The sequence below is a fragment of the Oncorhynchus kisutch genome, linkage group LG28 (assembly GCF_002021735.2).
Source record: "Oncorhynchus kisutch isolate 150728-3 linkage group LG28, Okis_V2, whole genome shotgun sequence".
Taxonomy (NCBI): Eukaryota; Metazoa; Chordata; class Actinopteri; order Salmoniformes; family Salmonidae; genus Oncorhynchus; species Oncorhynchus kisutch.
Genome location: NC_034201.2, coordinates 24,379,791 through 24,406,476, shown reverse-complemented (window position 1 = coordinate 24,406,476; position 26,686 = coordinate 24,379,791). Strand labels below are relative to the sequence as shown.

Genomic DNA, 26,686 nt, shown 5'->3' with positions numbered 1-26,686 from the left:
GAAGAAAAAATATTGAACACTACAAGCCTCCTTATTTGCCCTTTTCCCCCTCAGAGTGAGATGTAGAAATCCTTTCAGATGTTCATATTAAATCCTCTCAGATGTTCATAGCTGGAGAGCTCTCTCCTCTTCCCATCTCTCTCTTTCTCCCATGCTTACAGTACATTTTCCTTTCTAATTGGTTGACAAATATCTTCTAATGGAAAATAACAAAAACAACCAATTTCAACCTAATTGTTGCTAAAAGTTATTATTGCTACGTTTGTCATTGTCAATCTACAGAAATGTACAGTGTGTTTTCATGCAATTCTGGGCTCATGGTTTATAAGGCTTTCAGATTGTTTTTCTTTTTAAGACAAATCATTGCAGCCAGGGATTCCTTGACTCATCATCATCCTCGTTCTCATCATCATCATTACCCTTTACCAGTGGCAGCTGCATCAGCATCACTAGAACCAGAATAAGTGATTATCACACCTTCCCTGTTATCAAAAGATGACCCATAATTTAATGTATTTAAATTAGTTCATGATAGTAATGTTATCTGTGATATTTTTACGCTACTACTATAATAATAATAATACTATATAACGGTCAAAGGTAAATGGACGTTTATTTAACCCACGTGACACCAACACATGCGTCCTTCGTCCCCACCGAAATACTTTCTTATTCCTGCATACGTTCCACACGTTTTTCAGAAATAAAAGTTAGCTCGATTTTAAAACAATGCCGAAAGCCAAAAAGAAAAGTAAAAGAAACACTTTTGATTACAGTAAAGATAGAAAGAAACTGAAAAAGCAGTTTAAGAAAAGGGAAGCCCCGAGAATTGAGTGGTAAGTCGAATATTGATGATGAATAGCAGTCGATGTTAGCAATGCTAACTCCTCGTTCTAGTAAGCTGTGATGCTAACGTTAGCTCATATATGCAGTTTTGTCTGTGTGATTGAACTAGCTAGCCAACCTAGCTAGCTAACTTTACAAGAAAATGTTATCTGGTCTATTCCCGGGTTTATTATCAATGGTTGTCTAACTGGTGAAATAACAAACTAGTTTGATAGCTAACATTACTTCCATCCAGCCAGGGCTTCGTTTGGCTGAACAGCTTTGATTCGTAACATTAATTATTCGGCTTAGTGACAGGCAGCTTCAATATACTTCTCACACAAGCAAACATATTGGTAGAGACAGTACTGAAGACCATTTGTCTGTATACGCAAGTTGGCATTTTTTACGAAATACGACTTTTTTGAAAACTTTGTTTACCGCCAGACTAGTTATGGTTGAATTTCTATTTTACCAGGTAAGTTGACTGAAAACATTCTCATTTACAACAACGACCTGGGGAATAGTTAAAGGGAGAGACAGGGGGATGAAGCGCATGCATCTTGGCTGAGAATGTTGCCAGAAGATACCAACCCTACCTTTACACTGAGCTGCACTGGGGTCAGAACGCAATCATGATTACATTCATATCCCATTTCTGCTTCTCTGATAGAAATCCCTGATCACACTTATATGGGATGTCATGGCGAAGTTGTCTAGCTAAGCTCATGCGTAGAAACACGCTGATGGGTCTAACGCTGACCTGCGCATGTGCAGACCGACACTCCTTTAATATAATGTTGTGTTTGACATTTAAACGTGTCACTTTCATGAGGCTGCCTTAATCGACATCCATGCCATCGGCGCCTGTGTAACCGGCGCTGTACTCCACCGCTGTAACTCTGCGTTGTGTGTGGTTGATTGAGACTATAGACGTGGACTTTGGAGATCAGGTAGTTTTAATTAAGCAGAATTCACTCTCTGCATCCAAAAGAAAATAAAACATTTGTAGAGCACATGTTCTTCTGCGAATTGTCACCTCTTTCTCTCATAGTGCATCAAAATGAATTTTTTATACAAAAATTAGTACAGCCTCTCCTTATTATACATAACATATTTTACATAGATAAAACCACATACCTGCATCCAAAAGGAAATAAAACATTTGTAGAGCACAAATGTTCTGCGACTTGTCGGCTTTTTCTACAACAGATGCACAATACAAGGGACTGGGATCATTCGAGGAGCTAGCCAACGTTCACACATACAATAGCCTGCTAATACCTTAGCTAGCTATTAACCACATGTTGAATTCAGAATGTTGATATCATCCTAAAAAGTACAATTACAAGTGCATTTTAACAATACCATCCATTTATGAGTAACCTATAAATATACAACATTATTCATGAACAAAACACTGTGTATGACTTTGTGCTTTAAAATAATCTAACTTTTCTGAAGACGACAGGAATAGTGTGCCTACCTCTCATGGGTTCAAATCATTTTGATGCACTGAGCACGCAGGGCAAAACGTAAGTACACACTCCCCTACTCCTAGGATGCAGGCATGCGTAATAACAAATCAACATGCCATATTAATATATGAACCTGGTGAAATTCACACAGTACTCTAACAACTGTTACACCTGGGAAACAGTGGGTTAACTACCTTGATCAGGGGCAGAATGGCTTATTGTTTAACCTTGTCAGCTCAGGAATTCGATCCAGCAACCTTTCGGTTACTGGCCCAACACTCCTATCTGCCAGGCTACCTGCTGCCCCTTTGGAGCAGTGTGGATAAGGTACATTTTCGAGTACGGTGTAGAGGTCGATCGATTTATGATTTTTCAACGCCGATACCGATTATTTGAGGACCAAAGAAAGCCAATACCAATTAATCGGCGGATTTATATTTATTTATTTGTAATAATGACAAATAAGACAATACTGAATTAACACTTTTATTTTAACTTAATATAATACATCAATAAAATCTATTTAGCCTCAAATAAATAATGAAACGTGTTCAATTTGGTTTAAATAATGCAAAAACAAAGTGTTGGAGAAGAAAGTAAAAGTGCAATATGTGCCATGTAAAAACGCTAACGTTTAAGTTACTTGCTCAGAACATGAGAACATATGAAAGCTGGTGGTTCCTTTTAACATGAGTCTTCAATATTCCCAGGTAAGATGTTTTAGGTTGTAGTTATTATAGGACTATTTCTCTCTATACCATTTGTATTTCATATACCTTTGACTATTGGATGTTCTTATAGGCACTATAGTATTGCCAGTGTAACAGTATAGCTTCCGTCCCTCCCTGGTCTCGAACCAGTGACACATCGACAACAGCCACCCTCGAAGCATCGTTACCCATCGCTCCACAAAAGCCAGCGGCCCTTGCAGAGCAAGGGGAACAACTACTTCAAGGTCTCAGAGCGAGTGACGTCACCGATTTGAAAAGCTATTAACGCGCACCCCGCTAACTAGCTAGTCATTACACGTCGGTTACACCGGCCTAATCTCGGGAGTTGATAGGCTTGAAACTCATAAACCGCTCAATGCTTGAAGCACAGCGAAGAGCTGCTGGCAAATGCATGAAAGTGCTGTTTGAATGAATGCTTACGACCCTGCTGCTGCCTACCACCGCTCAGTCAGACTGCTATATCAAATCATAGACTTAATTATAACATAACACACAGAAATGCGAGCCTTAGGTCATTAATATGGTCAAATCCAGAAACGATCATTTCGAAAAACGTTTATTCTTTCAGTGAAATATGGAACCGTTACGTATTTTCTCTAACGGGTGGCATTCCTAAGTCTAAATATTGATGTTACATTACAACATTCAATGTTAATACATAATTATGTCCAATTCTGGCAAATTATTTACGGTCTTTGTTAGGAAGCAATGGACTTCACACAGTTCGCAACGAGCCAAGCGGCCCAAACTGCTGCATATACTGTGACTCTGCTTGCACGGAACGCAAGAGAAGTGACTCAATTTCTCTAGTTATAAGAAATTCATGTTAGCAGGCAATATTAACTAAATATGCAGCTTTAAAAATATATACTTGTGTATTGATTTAAAAGAAAGTCATTCTTGTTTATGGTTAGGTGCAACGACAGTGCTTTATTCGTGAATGCGCTTGTTAAATCATCACCTGTTTGGCAAAATAGGCTGTGATTCAATGAGAAATTAACAGGCACCGCATCGATTATATGCAACGCAGGACAAGCTAGATAAACTAGTAATATTGTTAACCGTGTGTAGTTAACTAGTGACTTATGTTAAAATTGATAGTTTTTTTATAAGATAAGTTCAATGCTAGCTAGCAACTTACCTTGGCTTCTTGCTGCACTCGCGTAACAGGTAGTCAGCCCGCCACGCAGTCCCCTCATGGAGTGCAATGTAATCGGCCACAATTGGTGTCCAAAAATACAGATTACCGATTGTTATGAAAACTTCAAATCGGCCCTAATTGATTGCCATTCCGATTATTCGGTCGATCTCTAGTACAGTGGCGTATCCCCATCTCTGCATTGAGGTACATTTTCAACCCATATCTCGCACCGGCTCCACAGTGTCTTATTAATGTAACCATTGCATTGCGACCCCAGTGCAGCTCAGTGTAAACAAGCGTAACTATAGGGTCGGTATCTTCAGGCAAATTAGCATGCAGCTCATAATACAGATCTGACTTGTGTGTGTGTGTGGACCAATACAAGTCTTGGCTTAACAAAGTGCTAATGGCATACTTAATACATACAACACCCACTTATCAGAAATGTATGATCTAGCATGAGTAAATGGCTATAGTTGTGTAACTGTTTATTTCAAGTCCTCAGATCCGAAATGCCTGGAGTGACAAGAAGTCTGTGGCAAGGAACTTGCGAGACATGGGTCTGGCATTTGACCCTAACCGTGCCCTCCCAATTAAGACACTGACGGTGAGTTTATCCTGTCCATCATGGTGATATACTATACATTCACAAGTCATGGCCTAATCACTTAGAGTGAATTGTGATGTATAATTGACATGTCTGCAGTTTGCTGCTGTGGAGAGAACTGAAGAAGCTCCCACTCTCAAATTTGTAAGGAAGCCATACGTTCTCAATGGTAAGGAACCATTAATAATTTCTTGTTGGACCTAAATCAACATTTGTTCTTTGTTACTTATAAATCCTTTTTTTATTGAACTTTATTTTACAAGGCAAGTCAGTTAAGAACAAATTCTTATTTTACAATGACCGCCTTACCTGGGTGACGCTGGGCTAATTGTGCGCCACCCCTGATCACGGCCGGTTGTGATACAGCCCGGGATAGAACCAGGGTCTGTAGTGATGCCTCTAGCACTGAGATGCAGTGCCTTAGACCGTTGTGCAACTCGGGTGCCCCTATTAGATGTTATTAGAAGATCTTATCACTTAGACTCATGCATGATGACTTGTTTTCAACAGAACTTATAGCAGAGGCCAATCTCCCAGAGAAAGACACAAAGACTTTATCCACAGACTTGATAGAGTACGTGCAGTACATGATCAGGGAACACAGCGAGAACTACAAGGTAAGTACAGCTGATGAGGAATTTCACCTCGAATAACTTGATTCTCTCTGTACAGTAGTATTTCAAAGGATGGGCTCGTAGTTGCAGTGTATTGCCTTTGGGTCATAGCAATAACTACTGTATGTTCATATGGGTATTGTGAGACCTCATTTTTTCATTTTTATCCCAACCTAACTTCTGCTTCTGTAGGCTATGGCCAGAGATGAGAAGAACTATTACCAGGACACGCCCTCACAGATCAGGAGGAAAGTGGACCAGTATAAACGCTGCCATCCAGAGGAATACAACACCATTCTGGAGTTTCTCAAAGGTGGGAAACCTGTTTCCACATAACTGGGCCTGTCTGTGGTGGTCAAAGATGTTCAATGTAGAGAGATCATTACTCTTCATCAGTGGAGGCAGTGTGGGAGTGCTGACTCACAATAATTTTGTTACTTTGATGGACAGAGGGAGTCATGGTGCACTCAGCAACTCTCCTTCAATCAGAATGGATGGTAAATTGTGATTCTAGGAACTGTAAACATTTTAGAAAAAGACCAGACATTTTCAACATGCATAAAATCAAACACTTTATATTTGTTCATACTTCCCATATGTATCCCAAAAATACAGTTACACAAATTCCATACAGTAAGAACATTTAAGACTGCTTTTGTAATGAAGTGAACATGTATATTTGTAATGGCAAATTCCATAGTTAGTGGTGAGACTAAGATTTTTCACTTTAAAAGTGCATGCCAAACGTAAACCAATGATTGAAAAGTTAAACAAACCATACAACTGTGGGAATTGTTAGATACTTTGGGATTTGGGCAATGAGGCCTGTCATACTTACCCTGAGTCGGATGAACTCTTGGATACCATTGGTGTCTCTGCGTGTGGTTTAGAGGAAGTTGCTAACCAACGCAATTGCAATTACTTCCATTGCGCTAACGGCAGTTAGCATTGGCTTGTGAAACTACCTCAAATCAAAGTTTATTTGTCACATGTGCTGAATACAACAGGTGTAGACCTTACAGTGAAATGCTTAATTATAGGCTCTAACCAATAGTGCAAAAAAGGTATTAGGTGAACAATAGGTAGACACAGATACATAAATGGTATCCACAAGTTCATTTAACTCTGGGGAAGTATATCACGGGCCTCACTGCCTAAATATCTCTAACAATTCACTAGGAATTTTATAAAAACACATTTACTTGAACAGTGCAGATGCAAAGTTTGATAGACGTTTTTGTTCACTTGTCTGGAAATTGTTTAAAGTAGTCCTTGTGTATGTACGGTTTAACTTTGCAGTCATTTTTGTTCGGCATGCATTTTAAAGTGGAAAACCTTAGTCTCGGCATCACTCTTAACGTGGAATTTCCCTAAGCCGTTATCAATGCATTTCCTTTTTTGGATAACATAAGATATATAAACATAGCATCGTTTGTGCAAAAGGTTAGAATGTCACTGCAAAAACAAAACGAAAAATAAGACATTGAAGTAAGTTAGATCTTTAAAGCAGCATAAATATTACAACTGAACACAACAGATATGAAACATGCTCTAGATTATCAAGAAACAATAGCGATAAAGGAGTAGGGATGGACACTGTTAATTGAATATCAGAACGGAAGTTAGAATACTATTTGTGTGTACATTTGAAGAGGGGGAAAATAATGACTTTTAAAAGCTTTGTCTAAATGCAATTATCCATGTGACATTGTTACACCATGACATTAGATTTTTTTTAAATGTAATATAACTAAACTTCTGAATGCAGTTTGACAGTGTGAGCTACTGCTGCTTCAAACATATTGTGGCTGACAGAACATGGTAGCTTATAGTTTGTTGTGCACTGTAAACGTAGCCAACAGTTGATGCAAAGTAATTGTTTAATTTAAGCTAATTTTCACTCATGTTGCATTTGACATGAAAAAGCATTGTATTTTCATAGCGCATTTTGCCTTCCAGTCAGCCATGACATCGGTAGCCTATGCTATTTTCCCCACTTAAAATAGTGATAACAGGTATGCACCTCCTTGAAATTCCACAAGGCCTGACACAGATCAATGCAAAACTCACCAGAACCTTTTTTTTTAACAATCTATTCTATCATGTTGAACATCACTTAGTGGGGCAAAAGGGTATTTAGTCAGCCGCCAATTGTGCAAGTTCTCCCACTTAAAAAGATGAGGCCTGTAATTTTCATCATAGGTACACTTCAACTATGACAGACAAAATGGAAAAAAATAAAAAATATAAACAGAATCACATTGTAGGATTTTTAATTAATTAATTTGCAAATTATGGTGGAAAATAAGTATTTGGTCAATAAAAGTTTCTCAATACTTTATTATATACCCTTTGTTGGCGATGACAGAGGTCAAACGTTTACTGTAAGTCTTCAAGGTTTTCACACACTGTTGCTGGTATTTTGGCCCATTCCTCCATGCAGATCTCCTCTTGAGCAGTGATGTTTTGGGGCTGTTGCTGGGCAACAAGGACTTAACTTCCTCCAAAAATGTTCTATGGGGTTGAGATCTGGAGACTGGCTAGGCCACTCCAGGACCTTGAAATGCGTCTTACGAAGCCACTCCTTCATTGCCCGGGCGGTGTGTTTGGGATCATTGTCATGCTGAAAGACCCAGCTACGTTTCATCTTCAATGCCCTTGCTGATGGAAGGAGGTTTTCACTCAAAATCTCACGATACATGGCCCCATTCATTCTTTCCTTTACACGGATCAGTCGTCCTGGTCCCTTTGCAGAAAAACAGCCCCAAAGCATGATGTTTCCACCCCCATGCTTCACAGTAGGTATGGTGTTCTTTGGATGCAAATCGGCATTCTTTGTCCTCCAAACACGACGAGTTTAGTTTTTAGCAAAAAGTTATATTTTGGTTTCATCTGACCATATGACATTCTCACAATCTTCTTCTGGATCATCCAAATGCTCTCTATCAAACTTCAGACGGGCCTGGACATGTACTGGCTTAAGCAGGGGGACACAGCTGGCACTGCAGGATTTGAGTCCCTGGTGGCGTAGTGTGTTACTGATGGTAGGCTTTGTTACTTTGGTCCCAGCTCTGCAGGTCATTCACTAGGTCCCCCTGTGTGGCTCTGGGATTTTTGCTCACTGTTCTTGTGATCATTTTGACCCCACGGGGTGAGATCTTGTGTGGAGCCCCAGATCGAGGGAGATTATCAGTGGTCTTGTATGTCTTCCATTTCCTAATAATTGCTCCCACAGTTGATTTCTTCAAACCAAGCTGCTTACCTATTGCAGATTCAGTCTTCCCAGCCTGGTGCAGGTCTACAATTTTGTTTCTGGTGTCCTTTGACAGCTCTTTGGTCTTGGCCATAGGAGTTTGGAGTGTGACGGTTTGAGGTTGTGGACAGGTGTCTTTTATACTGATAACAAGTTCAAACAGGTGCCATTTAATACAGGTAACGGGTGGAGGACAGAGGAGCCTCTTAAAGAAGTTACAGGTCTGTGAGAGCCAGAAATCTTGCTTGTTTGTAGGTGACCAAATACTTATTTTCCACCATAATTTGCAAATAAATTCATTAACAATCCTACAATGTGATTTTCTGGATTTTTTTTCTCTAATTTTGTCTGTCATAGTTGAAGTGTACCTATGATAAATTACAGGCCTCATCTTTAAGTGGGAGAACTTGCACAATTGGTGGCTGACTAAATACTTTTTTGCCCCACTGTATTTCACTGTTGCTGACTGCTAGCCAAAAAACAACGGACCACTGCCAGCTGTTGTGGTACCTGCATTTGCTTCATTCTGATTGGTCCAGAGATTCAAGAGCAACTTTTTGGGGTGAGGGAATTGACAATCTGGAGATCTGGAAAAAAATGCATGATTATTCAAATAGTGCAATAATGTCATATGCCCATCCCTATCAAGGAGGGGTTTTCCTCATCTAAATATGTTTATGTGCACATCAGGTTTGAATAGACAAGTTGGAAATATCACACATTCACAAGATTATACAGTGTACAACATTTTGTATAGTGACTAGATTTACTGTCACGTAAAACAATGTTTTCAATAAATGGGAAATGTTTCCAATAAATCTAGCACTTGGTACATTGGATACATTTGGTGAGATGTTGGACATGATATTCCATTGGGCTGACCAATAACCCTGAGCATTGCAGTTAATTAAGAACCTTTTTAAAATAGTTTTTTATCAAGACGGTCAGGAAACTGCATTCAGATGTCTGGAGTTTGCTTGTAGTGAAAATACCAACACATTAGCTGACCTATTTCAGTATGCTAGTCCTATCTGTTCTCGTCAATTATTTACAATCTCATTTCGGGGAGCAACCAAGTGCTTAATTGATGACTATTAAAGCATCTGGAATACCTCCGAGTACATACTATTGCCACTATTACATTACTTTATCTGCTAAACTGAGCAGGTTGTTCAAACTAATCTACATTGGCACTGAGTTGGAAAAAAAACAAGTCCGCAAAGTCAATTCTACATGTCAGATAAGGACTGCTCAGCAAAACGGCTTCCTGTTTAACCACAATACAAGGTTATATAAGCCTACCTAAAGATTTGTTTCCTCCTTAGTAGTTTTTGTATTGATTTGATGGGTCAGAGATGGCTGCAAGGAAAATTGTCCTTCCCCCAACTGGGTCCTTAAAGGGCCTGATTTCTTTAAATCGTGGGTAACGTTATTTTAACAACCACATTTCAGTTTAACAGTCAAACAAAACATCAGGTGGTGCCACTGCAGTAGAAACATGGAATTACTGGTCATTGATAAGAAGGTTGAAGATTAGATTAAAAGGTATGTTTTGAATAAAAGCGGGCTACAAAACTGCCTCATAAGTGAAAACATGCACATTTAAAAAATTTATAACGTAGAGCATGAATTTCTCAAAGAACAAGTCATCTTAAAAACTGCACTGTTTACACCTATTGACATGGACTTGACTGCATCTTACCTACAATGAAATGTTACACTCAATCAAATGTCTCCTTTAAAGAGGATAAAATGCAATTTCATTATTGACTGAATTGACACTAGCTGACATGACTGCCACAATAAGGAGCATTGAAGCTGTATTGTATTGACACGTATGCTACAATAAATGTAACAAGCTTCATGATTTGTAGCTAGATGCATGATCTACACTGAGTATACAAACCATTAAGAAAACCTTTTTCCATGACAGACTGTCACCTGTTAAATCCACTTCAGTGTAGATGAAGGGGAGGAGACATGTTGAATGATTTTTAAGCCTTGAGACAGATTGTGTATGTGTGCCATTCAGAGGATGAATGGGCAAGACAAAATATTTAAGTGCCTTTTGAATGGAGTATAGTAGTAGGTACCAGACTTGGTTTGAGTGTCAAGAACTGCAACATTGGGTTTTTAACGCTCAAGTTTGCCATGTTGATGGTGTTCCTAATGTTTGGTATACTTCGTGTATAATGTTACTATTTGAGTGATTTAATGAAGTCCCCGACTCCCAGAGGGCCCTGAAGGATCTTCTCTAGTTCAAAAGTATTCACACGCAGTCATTGCTACTTGTACTTACACACAGGCTCACCCATGGGCCTCTCCCCCATCCCACCTGCATGGTCAACCCCCAGTTCAACTCATCCTGTCCTAGGGAATCAAACGAGCTGTAGGATCAGGTCTTGGAAGGCCTGCAGATTGCGGGAGACAATCAGGCTGTCTGAGCCCAGCTGGGCAGCCAGGAGGAACAGCCTCCTATCGTCAGCCACCGCCCCCAGAGACAGGGCCTCATGGAGCTCCGACACACTCATGGCGTTGTGCTTGTCCTGGGGGGGGGAAGAAGACACACAGGACGGACAGTAAACTCTACTGCCGAGTCACTCTGGGTTTGATGAGCCTCTGTTGAAATAACTAAATTGTAAATAAGAGTTTGACAATCTAAGCATTGATGTATTACAACACTGGTCATGACAGGCGTAATATCACATTTATAACGGTATTACAAATTATTTATAAACACAGCTCAAGTGATGTGTTACTAACATGTACACACTAGAGAACATACATTTATCTATGTCCAAGACACGTTGCCCACAGTAGGAACAACAAACGTGTTTCTATAGCAATGGAATAAGATTCCATTCGTTAGGTTGTCTGCCCAAAGACAGTATACGACAGCTCAATAGTCAAGGTCACCTGTTTGTTTCCCAGGACCACCACAGGAAGTTGTGGATCCAGTCTGAGAAGGCGATGCAGCTCAGCCTTGGCCTGTGGGAGACGTTTTCTGTCAGAGGAGTCAACCACGTACACCAGGACATGAGTCTTCCTCAGGTACTCGGTCCAGTACGTACGCAAATCCTCACCCCCTCCAACTAGAATACAGCAGACAGAGGTAGGCTGGTTACTTGAGTGTTGCTAGGCAAAAAGGTAGATGTATGAACTTGTGTTGTATACCTTGTTTGTCACACTACAAAAGGGATAAATTAATTATTCCACTGAAGAAAAAGTAAATGGTGTGTGTTGTCCAAACGTATGACTGAGTCTAAGCAAAGGCACATGATTATAATGCTTTTGTTAAGGCCACTGGTATTTCAAGGGCCAAACTGATAGCTTAAAATGTGGTCATAGAACAACCTTAAAGCACTGCATGGAGTCTTACAGGCCAGTTGAATTGCACTGCAAGCATATGCAGAATTCTGGTGGTGTGCAAACTGCACAGCTTACTCTCAAGGAAATCCAGCTGACAGGCAGGGGCACTGAGGCTCATAAAGTTGAAGCCCCTGGTGGGGCGGCAGTGCCCTCTCTTGCCCCCGTCTCCAGCTGTCAGCCCCTGCAGGATACTGCTCTTCCCAGCACCGTCTAGGCCAAGGACAAGCACCTGGCGCTTTCCACGCTCCTCGTGCTCCTGCTCAACACACACAGCAGGAGGTCATCAGAACACCTGTTCTCAACATCAGCAACATGAAGTTACCTTATCCCATTTTACTTTTTTCTCAAGTTACAGGTATAGATAATTGTTACTCCTGTAAAGTGACGGACTGCAATATGTTTTGTTTACATACAACAGCATTTTCACCATCTATCCCTGTAGGATTAACGGTGCACTATAGATAATGCTGCAATCACTTGCATTTTTGTGTGCAAAGCAGCTAGCAGCCTCTGTGACCCCCAAATCCCCAATAAGCTGTCTACTTGGCCCACAATAACTGCATAAGCTCTTTGACCACTATGTAATGTTGTAATGAAACATAATCGTAGTTTCTACAAATGTTAGTTAAATCAGCCCAAAACCATCTCATTGGTTTGTGAGTGGCACTCTATAGGCGAGTGACACAGTAACTGTAGCCTTATCTTGTCTTCTTGATTTAATTAATACCTTTTGAAGCTCCTGAAAATCTTATTCCTCAATTTCAGGTAATGTCATATGTCCCTATAGGCTATATTCAGAGGAAATTTTTCTATAGGCAATTATTATTATGATAGTGATACTACTTTGGAATGATTTGAATATATAAAACAACAATTTCCTTCAACATGAAAATGACTATATTTTCTTGTTGCTCTCTTGGACCCTAAACCTGAATGATTGCCATTATGTGCGTCAATCGTTATCACAACTCATCATCACCACCACCACCACCATGCAGTCAGATTGTCAGTTTGTGATCAACATAATCTGGGATGAAGGCTCAGCATTCATATCATATGTATTGTATGGGCTGGAAGACCACATCCACGTCCAGACAGAAGAACTTTCACTGCTCTGGCACAAAGAATCCGGCGATAAACCGTGAAAACTGTGCGTCTGGCCCATCGATTGCAACAGAGTCATAAACTTATGCCGACTGAACATTCCTAGATGGCAGAGAATAACAGTGTACCTCTTTTATCATGTAATATTCCGCTTCGGGAGACCATATTCGCCTTCTGTAGAAATAATTCAAGGCGATAAACAGCGCGGACCCGAAGGCAGCCACCGCGGCGGTTAGGGCGATGGATATGTGCCGAAGCAGAACCATGTGGCACTGCTTGAACGCCGTATAATGTCGTCTTCCTGGACACAGCAACCAAGAGCCAACGATGAACTGACCGAATGATTTCCACTGTAACCAGTGCACGTGATATCTCTTCCTTGTTTGTGTTGAAAAGAGCCCCGCCAGCGCCTTGTACCCTTCAATCCGTTGGATTCGTGACGGCAGTGTATGGGCTGGGCAACTGCTACTTGTGTGATGTGGATGAAGCCTCTGAGTTTTAATAATGTAATTGCAAAAGGGTATGTCGGTTCCCTTAAAAAAAAAATGTTGCTATATAATTGTGCCAAAATATTTCACATAAAGTGCAATGTACTACACAGATTTTGTTTTACTTCGGACTGGAATTTATAATATTTAACGGCCTATAATGAATAAGACATTTCCAGTTGTGTTTGAAACGATTAAAATAAATATTTGTAACCTAGAGTGAACAGTGTCAAAAACTGTCCATGGGAGGGCGTCGTGCACTTGTCTCAGAAGTTTGCCTCATGAAGTAGAACTAACAAACACAGAGCAACATTTATCACCAAGCAAAGTATTTAATTGTCTCGTGTGTGTCCGTCATTTATGACTTAAGCGTTACACATTATTCCACATTTAAAACCAGAAAAAAACATTCATATTGTAGGAAACATTTGGTAGAATAAAATGTATGGCACAGGGCAGAGAAACACCTGTATGACGTCATTCAACAGCATCGCGAGCCTTCACGACCGACCGCGGCAAGCAGTACTCTGGAGGAGAGACTGCTGCCCCTTTAAGTAACAAACGATTACAAGTAAACAACTTCAATGAGGATTTATTGGAATTTTGCAGGAACATTTACCGTGAATGTGAAGATAACTGCATCTCAATTGTGTGGAACGGGGTAATTTTTGGGTAGCGCACGAGAGGGTTACTTGCTAGCTGACTGGTTAGCATCGTTCTCGCTAACTAAACATGGTGGCCAGTGAACGAAAATAGCTCTAAAATATTTAAGAAAAGCTTATTGTTGAATGGTGAGACATTGTTGTAACCTTTTTACACATACTAAAAATCTTGGCTGGATTTGCAGACTTCAAATGCACTTTTCGGTTAATCTGAATATCCCAAAAGGAGTCAAACTGCCCCGACACAATTGCCATGCATTGGACAACCCGTTTGAAAAGTTATAATTAACGTTACGTTTTCGTTATGTTCTACAATGTATTATATATAGACGAACACAAACCTTTAACAACGATTTCGAATGCACATTAGGATTTCTCTCGTGGAACACCACTCTCTCAATTCCAATGTGACCAAGGTTGTAACATTGTTACTGAGCTGAGATAACGGCTACAAAATAACCTTTTTATTCTGCAGAGAAATCATTTGCTCATCTGTACTGGAAAGATTGTTTCATTAAAGAATTTACCACTGTTTGGCAAACATTTCTACTCGTACTGAGAACATGCACTGCGAGACGTTATGGATTATCACGTAGTCCGACACGCACACAATCCAGAATTTGGGAATTGGAACCAAGTGATGGTTTTCAGATTTGGGATTTTAAGATGCTTCACACAAGACATTGTTTACCTTCAATAGAATTTAGAGGACTTGCAGAGAAAATTACATGGAGACTCGTCTGACATGCCAAGGAAGGAGTTACCACTACCAGAGGGTTGGGAAGAAGCCCGGGATTTTGACGGGAAAGTCTACTTCATCGACCACATCAAACACGCTACTAGTTGGATTGATCCAAGAGACAGGTATGGTATTATATTTTGGGGGGGGGGGGGACATAGTTTACAGTTTTTCTCATACCCTTGATGTATACGTATTTTGGCCTGAATGCAATGCATTTTGTATTAAGTTAGTTTCAAAATACTTTTCTATACCATTTTTATAGCAGCTAACACCCCAAATGTACTCCATTGGTGTCAAGTGTGATGGCACTATGTTGTGATAACATTTGTCATATAGCAGATGCTTTTATGTGAAAATGAATACTTGCAAAGCACACTGGGTATTATTCTAATGATCTTTGTCCCCAAACAAGGCCAAATTTTATTACAATACAAATTATTCGGACAATACGCATTTGTGCCAATTTTGATTACATTTGGTTCAGTGGGTATTAACGGAACATAGGGTGGACCCCATTTACAGTACAAAGCATGCAGTGCTTAGAAGGGTGTCATGAGAGGGAAATTAATTTGTACAGAAACACACTGTCAACCATAGACTGGAACTAATATCATTTTACCAGTTACTTGAGTCCCCCCAGACTTTGACACAAAATCTCTTTAAAAGCTTAATTCTGGAATGCTTGAGATTATGGGAGTTTTTATAGTTTTATTCTGCTTTGTTTTAGGATAAGGATAGGCTTTAATATTATATTGCAAGATTTGAAAATAGGCTTTGTGTCAAAAGCCAGTCCTGTTTTCCCTTGGTGGCTGTCATTATTGCAGTCCTCATTATAAGACCAAGAACATGACAGACAGAAGGCCACCAATCTGCCCACCTCCCTGGTGAATTGCCACAGGTTGGCTTGGTAGAAGCAAGAACAAGATGGCAAGAACAAACCTTAACAAACAGACATTCCTAAAACGCACAGCTGAGGAGGGTTGAGCACAGAGGCTGGTAAAGTAAAGACTGATGATTTAAAATCCCTTTCACTGCTTGCCAAGGTGCACAGGGTCAAAATGCAGCATGAGGCCCTGAAAACTTGTAACTAGCATATGGAAACCAGTGTCAGTACCGGAATGGATTCATGTATAACCTCTCCATTTCTGGAGTCATGCATTTCTTTACAACAACGACAACAATGGGAGGCGAGGGGTTAAGTCAAGTGAGGAACATAGACCCTTTACAGTGACAGGCTGTCTACTGTACTTCATAGGCCCATCTCCTAAACTGTTCACTGGTCTGTTGGGGCACAGTAGAATGAAGCCAGCCCAGAATACTAAAACTGAGATGAGCCAGTCATTCTCAAATTAGTGGACTCGGACTGAAATAACCTGACATCCATACTGGCCCAAAACTGTCATTGGACTTTCACATCTCTTTCCACTGCAGTTAAGCACTAGGACATTACTGTGGCCTTGCTAAGAAACAGCTGATGCAGAGTTATGTTTTTATTTTATGTTGACCTTTATTTAACTAGGCAAGTCAGTTAAGAACACATTCTTATTTTCAATGATGGCCTAGGATCCACAGCCTAGGAAGACAACCCGCTGTTCCTAGGATGCTAGGCTAACTGCCTTGTTCAGAGGCAGAACAATTTTTTTTTTTTACCTTGTCAGCTTGGGGATTCGATCTTGCAATCTTTCAGTTACTAGTCCAACGCTCTAACCACAAGGCTACCTGCTGCCTCCTGATCATGATAATGAATTCCCGTTAGACTGGGCAGCCCTATTGGTGGAAAATGTGCTGCCTCAAACTCATTTTTATTGGCTGGGCCTAGCTACCCAGTGGGTGGGCCTGGCTCCCAATATACTAATTTCCTTATATGAACTGTAACTCAGTGAAATCTTTCTAAATGTTGTATGTTGCGTTTTATACATTTTTTCAGTATGCATGCATACATGCATCTAATGAGCCATGTCAGTATCTCTTGGCTGCATTCGCATACCTCAGCCAGCCATATTGTTTATCCACCCTCATGGTGACGCACCCAACCCATTCTGTCAGGTGAATGGAATGTTATCTCCCAGATACTGAGCCGTTGCCAGGGGGGAGCTGAAGCAACTAGCAGCTCTACTTTATTGTTGGACCTTGAGCGCTATGAAATGTAGGTTGGAGCCTCATAAATTTGACTTGAGGAATGTATAGTGCTTTGACTGAAAGTCTCTGACTCAGTTATGCTCCCGCATGTTTGCATTCGGCTGCACGCTTTGTCGCTTTGCGTTAGGGCATGGGCCAGGGTGTTTGACTTTGTTTGCGAACCTGCCTATTGTTTTTCACCACCGACATTCACTCAACTAACTTGTAATACTGCTGCTCACCAGGAAATGCCAGACCCCCGGTCTTTGTGTGAAACACTTAGCTAGAGGTTAAACCTGTAGAATCATCAACTAGGGCCTCAGAAAGCCGCTCTTGCTACATAGGCCCACAACCAGTATTGTAAGGATCTCACACAGTTCAACAAAAATAGAATGTTGATCAACCCTGCCCTCCAGGGGAGTGCTTTCCTAATGTGTGGTTATGGCTGGTCTTTCCTGGATCACACAGTTTATGGATAACGCTGTAAAGAAACAGAATTGATTTAATCTTGTGGGTCACAAAAGACAATTATAGTAGTCTTAGGTGTGTCACTCACTACCAAAAATGTGTTATTTAAGATTCTTCACCGTCTGAAGAGATGAAGAGATGTCTAGCCTGGTGTCGTCCTCTTCAGACAGACTGGAAGAGGTCTTGCATTCCAATGAACAACCAGTGAGTGCCTCACGCTATGCTCTGGGCCTATTTAAAGCCCTCTGGTTGGTCGAATGAGACAGTGAGTCAGCTCTACTCGGAGGGAAATGATGATGATGAGTTGGGCCATCAGCTCAGAGTGATTTAAGGGTTAGATTTGCAGGGGTGAGAGGACAGCTACAGTGGAATTAATCAAATAATATGATGCGCACACGGTCACTCAAAGGACCCTGCAGCAGCAGCCATCTTTTGGGGGATATGTGTTTGTTTTCAACAAAGCCTTTTCCTCTGAGAGATACATTTAGAACGGGGCTAAGGGGGTCTTTGCAGGCCCTTTTTAATTATTCATAAAGTGAAAAAGGAACCTGTTCAGGGTGAAACCGAACAAAAGGCTCTGTGAGGATGGTAATATCTTCAGTCTGCAGAAAAGAGTTTGAGCAAAAGACTAAGACAAGTTTTCCTATACTCTTAGAAAAAAGGCTTCCAAAAGGGTTCTTCGGATGTCCCCATAGGAGAACACTTTTGGGTTCCAGGGAGAACCCTCTGTGGAAGGGTTCTACCTAAGGGGACAGCCGAATAACCCCTTTAGGTTCTAGATAACACCTATTTTCCTAAAAGTGTACATGCCGGCTTTGCCGCTGATAACTCTGTCAAAAAATTTAACATTAGCATAATTTGTATTCTGTCCTTTAGCACAGGGTTTTATATTATAGGAGCTATGCGAAGAATTAGGATTCAATTGTGATCCTGGTTGTGCCAAGTTAGAGCAGCATGGAAAAGACAACCGTAGCCTATCCAAATCAGCTAATGTAAAGACCCAGAGAGGCTGATTTTTGGACCGTTACTCAGCAAATAGGCCCCTTCACTTTTTTCGTTTGCACATTGGTCCTGTTGGTGAGTGCTTTGTGTGTGGTGGCCACTGAGGTCCTCCTGGGTCTCCTGTGATCCAGAACTCTGGCCTTGTGTTGGAAGGCCTGGATTGGTTGCCTCAGAAACCTCCAGGCGATGTGTTAACGCTACTTGTGGAATGCAAGGCCCCAGCTTCCGGCTATTGTGCTTTGCAAGCCAGAGGTGAATAGCGACCCATTCTAACTAGACCCCCCCTATTAGAGAGAGAGAGAGACACACACACACACACAGCAATGGTGGTAGCCCCCCCGTGACAACCAAATTATCTATCTTGACATATACTCTGGATGGCCCACTATCTTGGCATGGTCATCCTGATTTTACTTTTGCTGTGACACCTCTCTAATTTTTACCATTAGTTGACTGTTTCTTGTGTGTGATTTTTCAGGCAGACTAAACCTCTGACATTTGCTGACTGCATTGGAGATGAGCTGCCTGTGGGTTGGGAGGAGGCCTACGACCCCAATGTCGGGGCCTACTATGTGGATCATAACACAAGTGAGTCCAGATACAGTGCCTTGCGAAAGTATTCGGCCCCCTTGAACTTTGCGACCTTTTGCCACATTTCAGGCTTCAAACATAAAGATATAAAACTGTATTTTTTTGTGAAGAATCAACAACAAGTGGGACACAATCATGAAGTGGAACGACATTTATTGGATATTTCAAACTTTTTTAACAAATCAAAAACTGAAAAATTGGGCGTGCTAAATTATTCAGCCCCTTTACTTTCAGTGCAGCAAACTCTCTCCAGAAGTTCAATGAGGATCTCTGAATGATCCAACGTTGACCTAAATGACTAATGATGATAAATACAATCCACCTGTGTGTAATCAAGTCTCCGTATAAATGCACCTGCACTGTGATAGTCTCAGAGGTCCGTTAAAAGCGCAGAGAACATCATGAAGAACAAGGAACACACCAGGCAGGTCCGAGATACTGTTGTGAAGAAGTTTAAAGCCGGATTTGGATACAAAAAGATTTCCCAAGCTTTAAACATCCCAAGGAGCACTGTGCAAGCGATAATATTGAAATGGAAGGAGTATCAGACCACTGCAAATCTACCAAGACCTGGCCGTCCCTCTAAACTTTCAGCTCATACAAGGAGAAGACTGATCAGAGATGCAGCCAAGAGGCCCATGATCACTCTGGATGAACTGCAGAGATCTACAGCTGAGGTGGGAGACTCTGTCCATAGGACAACAATCAATCAGTATATTGCACAAATCTGGCCTTTATGGAAGAGTGGCAAGAAGAAAGCCATTTCTTAAAGATATCCATAAAAAGTGTTGTTTAAAGTTTGCCACAAGCCACCTGGGAGACACACCAAAAATGTGGAAGAAGGTGCTCTGGTCAGATGAAACCGTTATGTTTGGTGTAAAAGCAACACAGCTCATCACCCTGAACACACATCCCCACTGTCAAACATGGTGGTGGCAGCATCATGGTTTGGGCCTGCTTTTCTTCAGCAGGGACAAGGAAGATGGTTCAAATTGATGGGAAGATGGATGGAGCCAAATACAGGACCATTCTGGACAAAAACCTGATGGAGTCTGCAAAAGACCTGAGACTGGGACGGAGATTTGTCTTCCAACAAGACAATGATCCAAAACATAAAGCAAAATCTACAATGGATTGGTTCAAAAATAAACATATTCAGGTGTTAGAATGGCCAAGTCAAAGTCCAGACCTGAATCCAATCGAGAATCTGTGGAAAGAACTGAAAACTGCTGTTCACAAATGCTCTCCATCCAACCTCACTGAGCTCGAGCTGTTTTGCAAGGAGGAATGGGAAAAAAATTCAGTCTCTCGATGTGCAAAACTGATAGAGACATACCCCAAGCGACTTACAGCTGTAATTGCAGCAAAAGTTGGCGCTACAAAGTATTAACTTAAGGGGGCTGAATAATTTTGCACGCCCAATTTTTCTGTTTTTGATTTGTTAAAAAAGTTTGAAATATCCAATAAATGTCGTTCCACTTCATGATTGTGTCCCACTTGTTGTTGATTCTTCACAAAAAAATACAGTTTTATATCTTTATGTTTGAAGCCTGAAATGTGGCAAAAGGTCGCAAAGTTCAAGGGGGCCGAATACTTTCGCAAGGCACTGTATACAATACTCCATAACTAAAGCTTCCTGCACCCATATTCATCACACATTTGTGGGAAAAACATGACCGGTCAAATCATGATCCAAAATTGTGATTAGCAAAAAATATTATCTCATCCATTCTTGTTTCTTATGTTCTGTCTCCCTGTCCTCTCCAATTGATCTGTCTTTCCTCATCCCCTTCTCTTCCCCCATCAGAGAGCACTCAGCTGGAGGACCCGCGGGCCCAGTGGCAGCGGGAGCAGGAGGTCATGCTGCGGGAGTACCTGGACGTGGCCAAGGACGCGCTGAGCGCCCAGAAGGAGATTTACCAGGTGAAGGAGCAGCGCCTGCGCCTGGCCCAGCAAGAGTACCTCCAGCTCAACAACGCCTGGAGGGACAGGTCCACCTCCCAGACCAGCTGTAAGGACCGGGACAAGCCAGGGGAGACAGGGTTATTGGGTGACCGAAGGGGCTAGGTGGCAATGGGGAAGAGAACTAGAGTGATGGGGGTAGTCTTTTATAAGACCTGTCTTTTAGTCTTCTGAGTGATGCAAAGTGTTTGACATCTCTGTTGGGTAGGTGCAAATAAATTTGATCATAGAATTGCAGCTCATCATAGTTTACTCAAGTTGTCAGTTATAAAACATTTAAAATAAAGTTTTAATACACGCTACAATACTTAACTTGACTCCATTCCTAAGCGTAATCCTCTGTTGTTCCTCAGACTTGAAGTGGTGATTTAAAGTTCTTTGATAATACGTAGGGAACTGATGAGAAGGGCCTTGAAGTTGAATAAAGCGATGTAGTGGATTAGATAACGCCCCGGCTCACCCTCTCATCTTATCTCCCGCAGTGAATTCCAGATCATCCTCCAGCAGTAAATATGACCCAGAAATCCTCAAAGCCGAGATTGTCACTTCCAAAAGTAGGGTAAGAAACCACTCTTTCAAGTTTGTCACGTTCACAAGTACAATGAAATGCCTTTGTTGCATGCGCTTTCCCAACAATGCAGTAATCAATATCAGTAGTACTATAAAACATTTTTGTAAGTAGTACAAAAACACTGTTTTTTACACCGTCTCTGTACTTTATTTATGGCCTGCATTACTTATGTTCAGTCACATTAGGAATGGATGTGAATACCCATATGTTCTTAAGTCTTCTGTTGGGGCTTAATTCTCATCCCTAAGCAGACATTAGTGCATGAAATAGGCTTAGTCCAACGGGCTGTTGCTAAGTGACTGAGTGTCCAACTCTCTTTCTCATTGTAAAGGAGGAATGTGTGTAAGTGACATCTTTGTCTGAGAACAGCACCCAGGCCTGCGTCCCAAATGGCACCTTATTCCCTATATAGTGTACTACTTTTGACCAGGGACCATAGGACTCTGGTCAAAAGCAGTGTACTACATAGGGTACAATTTTGGGACACTTCCCAGAGCTGCCAGTTGGTGTTGCGTAACAGTAATACACTGTTGGATTATTTTGTCGAATCCCCCCCCCCTCCACATTTCATAAAGGTACAATAAGCAAATGTTTTGTTTTAATCATATCATATTTAATCATATTAGATACGATCAGGTGCATTATCAGTTATATCCTAATTCTTTTTCTGCAAGGCACAAACACGATCGGTTCTATTTGAATCAGCTGTTCCCAAATATAGCCAAATAATCAATTGTATTGCAACTGGACATTTTTTATTTCAGTAAATGTATACTGTGTGTTTCTCTCAGGTAACTATGCTGAATATTATCATATTCACAGTAATCAATAGTATTTTGACCTGGACATTTCATTTCAGTGAAATAACTATAGTCCTGTGTGTTTGTCTCCTTTAGGTGAATAAGCTGAAGAGAGACCTAGCCTGCATGAAACAAGAGTTGCAGTACAAAGAGCAGGGCTTTGAAACGCTGAAAGAGTAAGTGCAACCCAACCTCGTTACACAATCACACTTCATAGTAGTAGGCTTCTGCTTTTTCCATACAGTTGCAGAAAGATTCCAGTTGTCAACACATCAACAACCTCGAGGCCCTCACTATAGTCGAAATGGCAACTCGCTGCCATTTACATAGACAGTGATTCCAATTGTAATTTCAAGCATGACTTTCAAAAGGGTCAAATATCCCTATTTTTGCCTGCGAAACACAATTCTCTTGGAGTGCCTGATGTGCTGCTTCTACAATGTGTGTTGTGGAAAAAGCTGTGTCCTGGCTCATTTCTGTGATGTTTGTTTTTGTAAATGAACGACAAGATACATAGTGGTTCTATTGGATTCCGATCCATTCTTCCGTGACCTTCATTTGATATCAAAGACATTTACCAACCCTCATGAAACAACAATAATATACTAACACACTAACATCCCATGTCAGTCCTAAACTCTCTTTTCCCAAAGAAAATACCTTAGGATCTTTATAACATAAGACTGAAATAGAATAAGAGGATCTATTCTAACAGCCAGGTGGAAAAGGCTTACAGAGGCTTCATTTGTTCTAGTTCTCCTTGGCCTGTAATGGAGGAGTGCTGTTCCCCTCCCTAGCATGCACCCTCCCGCCCTCCTTTGCTCTTGTAAGAATGTGGAAAGACCTGTTGTTCTGCTGCACGCATGACTTGCTGATGACTGGCTTTACATATATGCTGCTGCCGCCACTAATGGATGGTCTCTCTCCCTGTGTCACTGACGGGCTCTTTCCTCTCTCTCTACACCTGTGGCCATTTAAATTTAAATGTTTCCACCGTCTGCCTCCCTCCAGGATCAACCACAAGGTGTCCAGCGTGCCTTACGGTGTCAAGCTTCACGATGAGCAGGCCACCCTGAACGAGGTCAAGTCCATCCGGGACGCCATCAGCTCCGGGGAGAAGGAGAAACAGGAGCTCATGCAGGTAAGCAGGGACGGTACCACCTGTATATATATATATATATATATTACTGTTATTTTCACTCATTTTTTTCTTTACCTGTCTATTTTTTACTTCAATTGCACTGTTGGTTAGGGCTTGTAAGTAAGTATTTCACTGTAAGGTCTACACGTGTTGTATTTGCCGCACGTGACAAATAAACATTGATTTGATGGGAGGAGCGGGGGATGAGGGAGGGAGAGGGGTTGATGAATGGATAAGATGGGATGGCGGTCAGGTGTTGTGTGCAGAGAGAAACTCAGCAAAAAAATAAACATCCCCTTTTCAGGACCCTGGCCAAAGATAATTCGTAAAAATCCAAATAACTTCACAGTTTCCCATGCTTGTTCAATGAACCATAAACAATGAATGAACATTCACCTGTGGAACGGTCGTTAAGACACAAACAGCTTACAGACGGTAGGCAATTAAGGTCACAGTTATGAAAACTTAGGACACTAAGAGGCCTTTATAGTGACTCTGAAAAACATAAAAAGAAAGATGCCCAGGGTCCCTGCTCATCTGCGTGAACGTGCCTTAGGCATGCTGCAAGGAGGCATGAGGACTGCAGATGTGGCCAGGGCAATAAATTGCAATGTCCAGTACGGAGACGCCTAAGACGGCACTACAGGACGGACAGCTGATCGTCCTCAGTGGCAGACCACGTGTAACAACACCTGAACAGGATCGGAACATCTAAACATCACACCTGCGGGACGGGTACAGGATGGCAGCAATGACTGCCCGAGTTACACCAGGAACGCACAATCTCTCAGTCTCTGGTAGACGGATACCTCTTCGTCTCACACTGCTCAGTTTTCCCTCCGCTGGGGCATCACCCTCCCTCTTTTCCTCTGTCCCCTGCAACTTCTCCGTCTCCCCTCATGTCCCTGCGTCCCCTCGGCAGACGAACAGACTCATACATATTCCTGCCATGACTTTGCTGCTCAGTCAATGATGCACCAGCAGGCTGAGACTTAGAAGCTGAGACAGAGGAGTGCGTGGGTGGTATTCGCCTGCCTACTTCATGCTCCCAACTCCGCTTAGGAAATGTGGGGTGAGACGTGTGTGTGTGTATATATATATATATATATATATAAATACACACACACATGCCCCGTTTTTAATCTTGGTGGCAGCAGCTGTAGAAAACAACAAAGTGTTTGTTAGTAGGGGCTGGGTTGTGTTTAATAATGCATAGCCCCCATGATTCTCTCTCTCCCCCCCCCCCCCCCCCCCCCCACTGGGATGCCTCACCTCCCCAGCCTTCTGCCACTGACAGTTCAGTTGTATGTGTGTTGGCTTTGCAGTGTCTGTCTGACTGCAGTTTGTGAGTACGTTTACATGATCATATAATTAGATATTAAACTGATTGTGGCAGTAGACGAATTATGGCATTAGTCATGTAAACACCTTACTTTGCTTATCTTAATCGGTTTAAGTAAGCATATGCAGATTAAAACACCTGATTTTCTGAGCAATCTTTCAAACGCCTTAATCAGCGTGAAAGCGGTGTATTTGATCCGCACATGTTCTAGCACGAACTTCCTCCTTTTGCGCGTCCGAAGTGATTTCAGAAGAACAAAGTGTGCATCTATAGAAATTGGTTTCACATATAAACTTTACACTACATGGCCTAAAGTATGTGGAAACCCCTTCAAATGATTGGATTCTGTTATTTCAGCCACATCCCTTACTGACAAGTGTAAAAAAAGAAAATCAAGCACACAGCCATGCAATCCTCATAGACAAACTTTGTCAGTAGAATGGCCTGTACCAAAGAGCTCAGTGGCTTTCAACGTGGCATAGGATGCCACCTTTCCAACAAGTAATTTGGTCAAATTTCTTCCCAGCTAGAGCTACCCTGGTCAACTGTAAGTGCTATTATTGTGAAGTGGAAACGGCTAGGAGTGGGACCTCCGAGTGCTGAAGCGCAAAGCGCGTAAAAATCTTCTGTCCTCTGCAACACTCCCTACTGAGTTCCAAACTGCATCTGGAAGCAACGTCAGCAGAAGAACTGTTCATCGGGAGCTTCATGAAATGGGTTTCCATGCCGAATGCCAAGTGTCGGCTGGAATTGTGTAAAGCTCCATTGGCCTCTGGAGCAGTGGAAACACGTTCTCTGAAGTGATTAATTACGCTCCACCATCTGCCAGTCCGACGGACAAATCTGGGTTTGGCGGATGCCAGGAGAACACTACCTGCCCGAAATGCAGTGCCAACTGTAAAGTTTGGTGGAGGAGGAATAATCCTGTGCACAAAGCGAGGCGAATAAAGAAATGGTTTGTCGAGATCTGTGTGGAAGAACTTGACTGGCTTGCACAGAGCCCTGGCCTCAACCCCATCAAACACCTTTGGGATGAAATGGAATTTCGACGCGAGCCTGGCCTAATCTCCCAACATCAGTGCCCGACCTCACTATGCTTTTGTGGCTGTGTGGAAGCAAGTCCCCACAGCAATGTTCCAATATCTAGTGGAAAGCCTTCCTAGAAGAGTGGAGGCTGTTACGCAGCAAATGGGGACCAACTACATATTCATGTCCATGATTTTGAATTGAGATGTTTGTCGAGCAGGTATCCACATACTTCTGGTGATGTAGAGTATACGTTACCTTCGGAAAGTATTCAGACCCCTTTACTTTTTCAACATTTTGTTTATGTTACAGCCTTATTCTAAAATGGATTTAAATGTTTTTCCTCAGCAATCTACACACAATACCCTATAATGACTAAGCAAAAACTGGTTTGTAGATATTTTGCAAATGTATAAAAAAAATAAACGTACCTTATTTTATATAAGTATTCAGACCCTTTGCTATGAAACTCAAAATTGAACTCAGGTGCATCCTGTTTCCATTGATCATCCTTGATGTTTCTACAACTTGATTGGAGTCCACCTGTGCTAAATTCAATTGATTGGACATGATTTAGAAAGGCACACACCTCTATGTAAGGTCCCACAGTTGACAGTGCATGTCAGAGCAAAATCCAAGCCATGAGGTCAA

General features: G+C 41.5%; 3 protein-coding genes across 6 annotated transcripts in view; 2 read left to right on the top strand and 1 right to left on the bottom strand.

Moving 5' to 3' along the window:
• The first annotated feature begins 647 nt into the window (after positions 1–647).
• On the top strand, positions 648–11,690 carry LOC109873040 (nucleolar protein 16-like). The gene is made up of 6 exons (XM_020464540.2): positions 648–836; positions 4,674–4,782; positions 4,882–4,951; positions 5,293–5,399; positions 5,589–5,709; positions 11,581–11,690. The coding sequence occupies exons 1-6, from the start codon at positions 730–732 to the stop codon at positions 11,610–11,612; spliced, it is 546 nt and encodes a 181-aa protein (XP_020320129.1). The 5' UTR covers positions 648–729; the 3' UTR covers positions 11,613–11,690.
• On the bottom strand, positions 9,038–13,503 carry arl10 (ADP-ribosylation factor-like 10). Its single transcript, XM_031807461.1, has 5 exons — positions 13,251–13,503; positions 12,094–12,274; positions 11,566–11,741; positions 10,949–11,195; positions 9,038–9,236 (listed from the first exon to the last, which is right to left on the bottom strand). Exons 1-4 carry the CDS (start codon positions 13,386–13,388, stop codon positions 11,028–11,030), a joined length of 663 nt encoding a protein of 220 aa, XP_031663321.1. The 5' UTR covers positions 13,389–13,503; the 3' UTR covers positions 9,038–9,236; positions 10,949–11,027.
• Positions 13,504–14,111: 608 nt separating this feature from the next.
• Positions 14,112–26,686, top strand: part of LOC109873038 (protein KIBRA) — a 39,898-nt gene continuing 27,323 nt past the window's right edge. The window contains exons 1-8 of one of the 4 annotated variants that reach the window (XM_031807459.1): positions 14,112–14,401; positions 14,973–15,136; positions 17,711–17,804; positions 19,081–19,190; positions 21,001–21,204; positions 21,638–21,714; positions 22,623–22,702; positions 23,538–23,667. In XM_031807459.1, the coding sequence (XP_031663319.1) occupies positions 15,001–15,136; positions 17,711–17,804; positions 19,081–19,190; positions 21,001–21,204; positions 21,638–21,714; positions 22,623–22,702; positions 23,538–23,667 (831 nt within the window). In that variant the 5' untranslated portion in view covers positions 14,112–14,401; positions 14,973–15,000. Of the gene's footprint in view, positions 15,137–17,710; positions 17,805–19,080; positions 19,191–21,000; positions 21,205–21,637; positions 21,715–22,622; positions 22,703–23,537; positions 23,668–26,686 lie in introns of all 4 variants that reach the window. The other 3 variants (XM_031807460.1, XM_020464537.2, XM_020464538.2) reach the window with 3 other exon arrangements.

Bases quoted from the DNA above. Each gene is read 5' to 3' on its own strand.
- LOC109873040 (XM_020464540.2), top strand. From the start codon at position 730: ATGCCGAAAGCCAAAAAGAAAAGTAAAAGAAACACTTTTGATTACAGT. The intron at 837-4,673 runs GTAAGTCGAATA...GTTTATTTCAAG, and splicing joins GAAGCCCCGAGAATTGAGTG to TCCTCAGATCCGAAATGCCT. The intron at 4,783-4,881 runs GTGAGTTTATCC...ACATGTCTGCAG, and splicing joins TCCCAATTAAGACACTGACG to TTTGCTGCTGTGGAGAGAAC.
- arl10 (XM_031807461.1), bottom strand. From the start codon at position 13,388: ATGGTTCTGCTTCGGCACATATCCATCGCCCTAACCGCCGCGGTGGCT. The intron at 12,275-13,250 runs GTACACTGTTAT...TGTGTTGAGCAG, and splicing joins AATATTACATGATAAAAGAG to GAGCACGAGGAGCGTGGAAA. The intron at 11,196-11,565 runs GTGACCTTGACT...TCCCCCCCCCAG, and splicing joins TGGTCCTGGGAAACAAACAG to GACAAGCACAACGCCATGAG.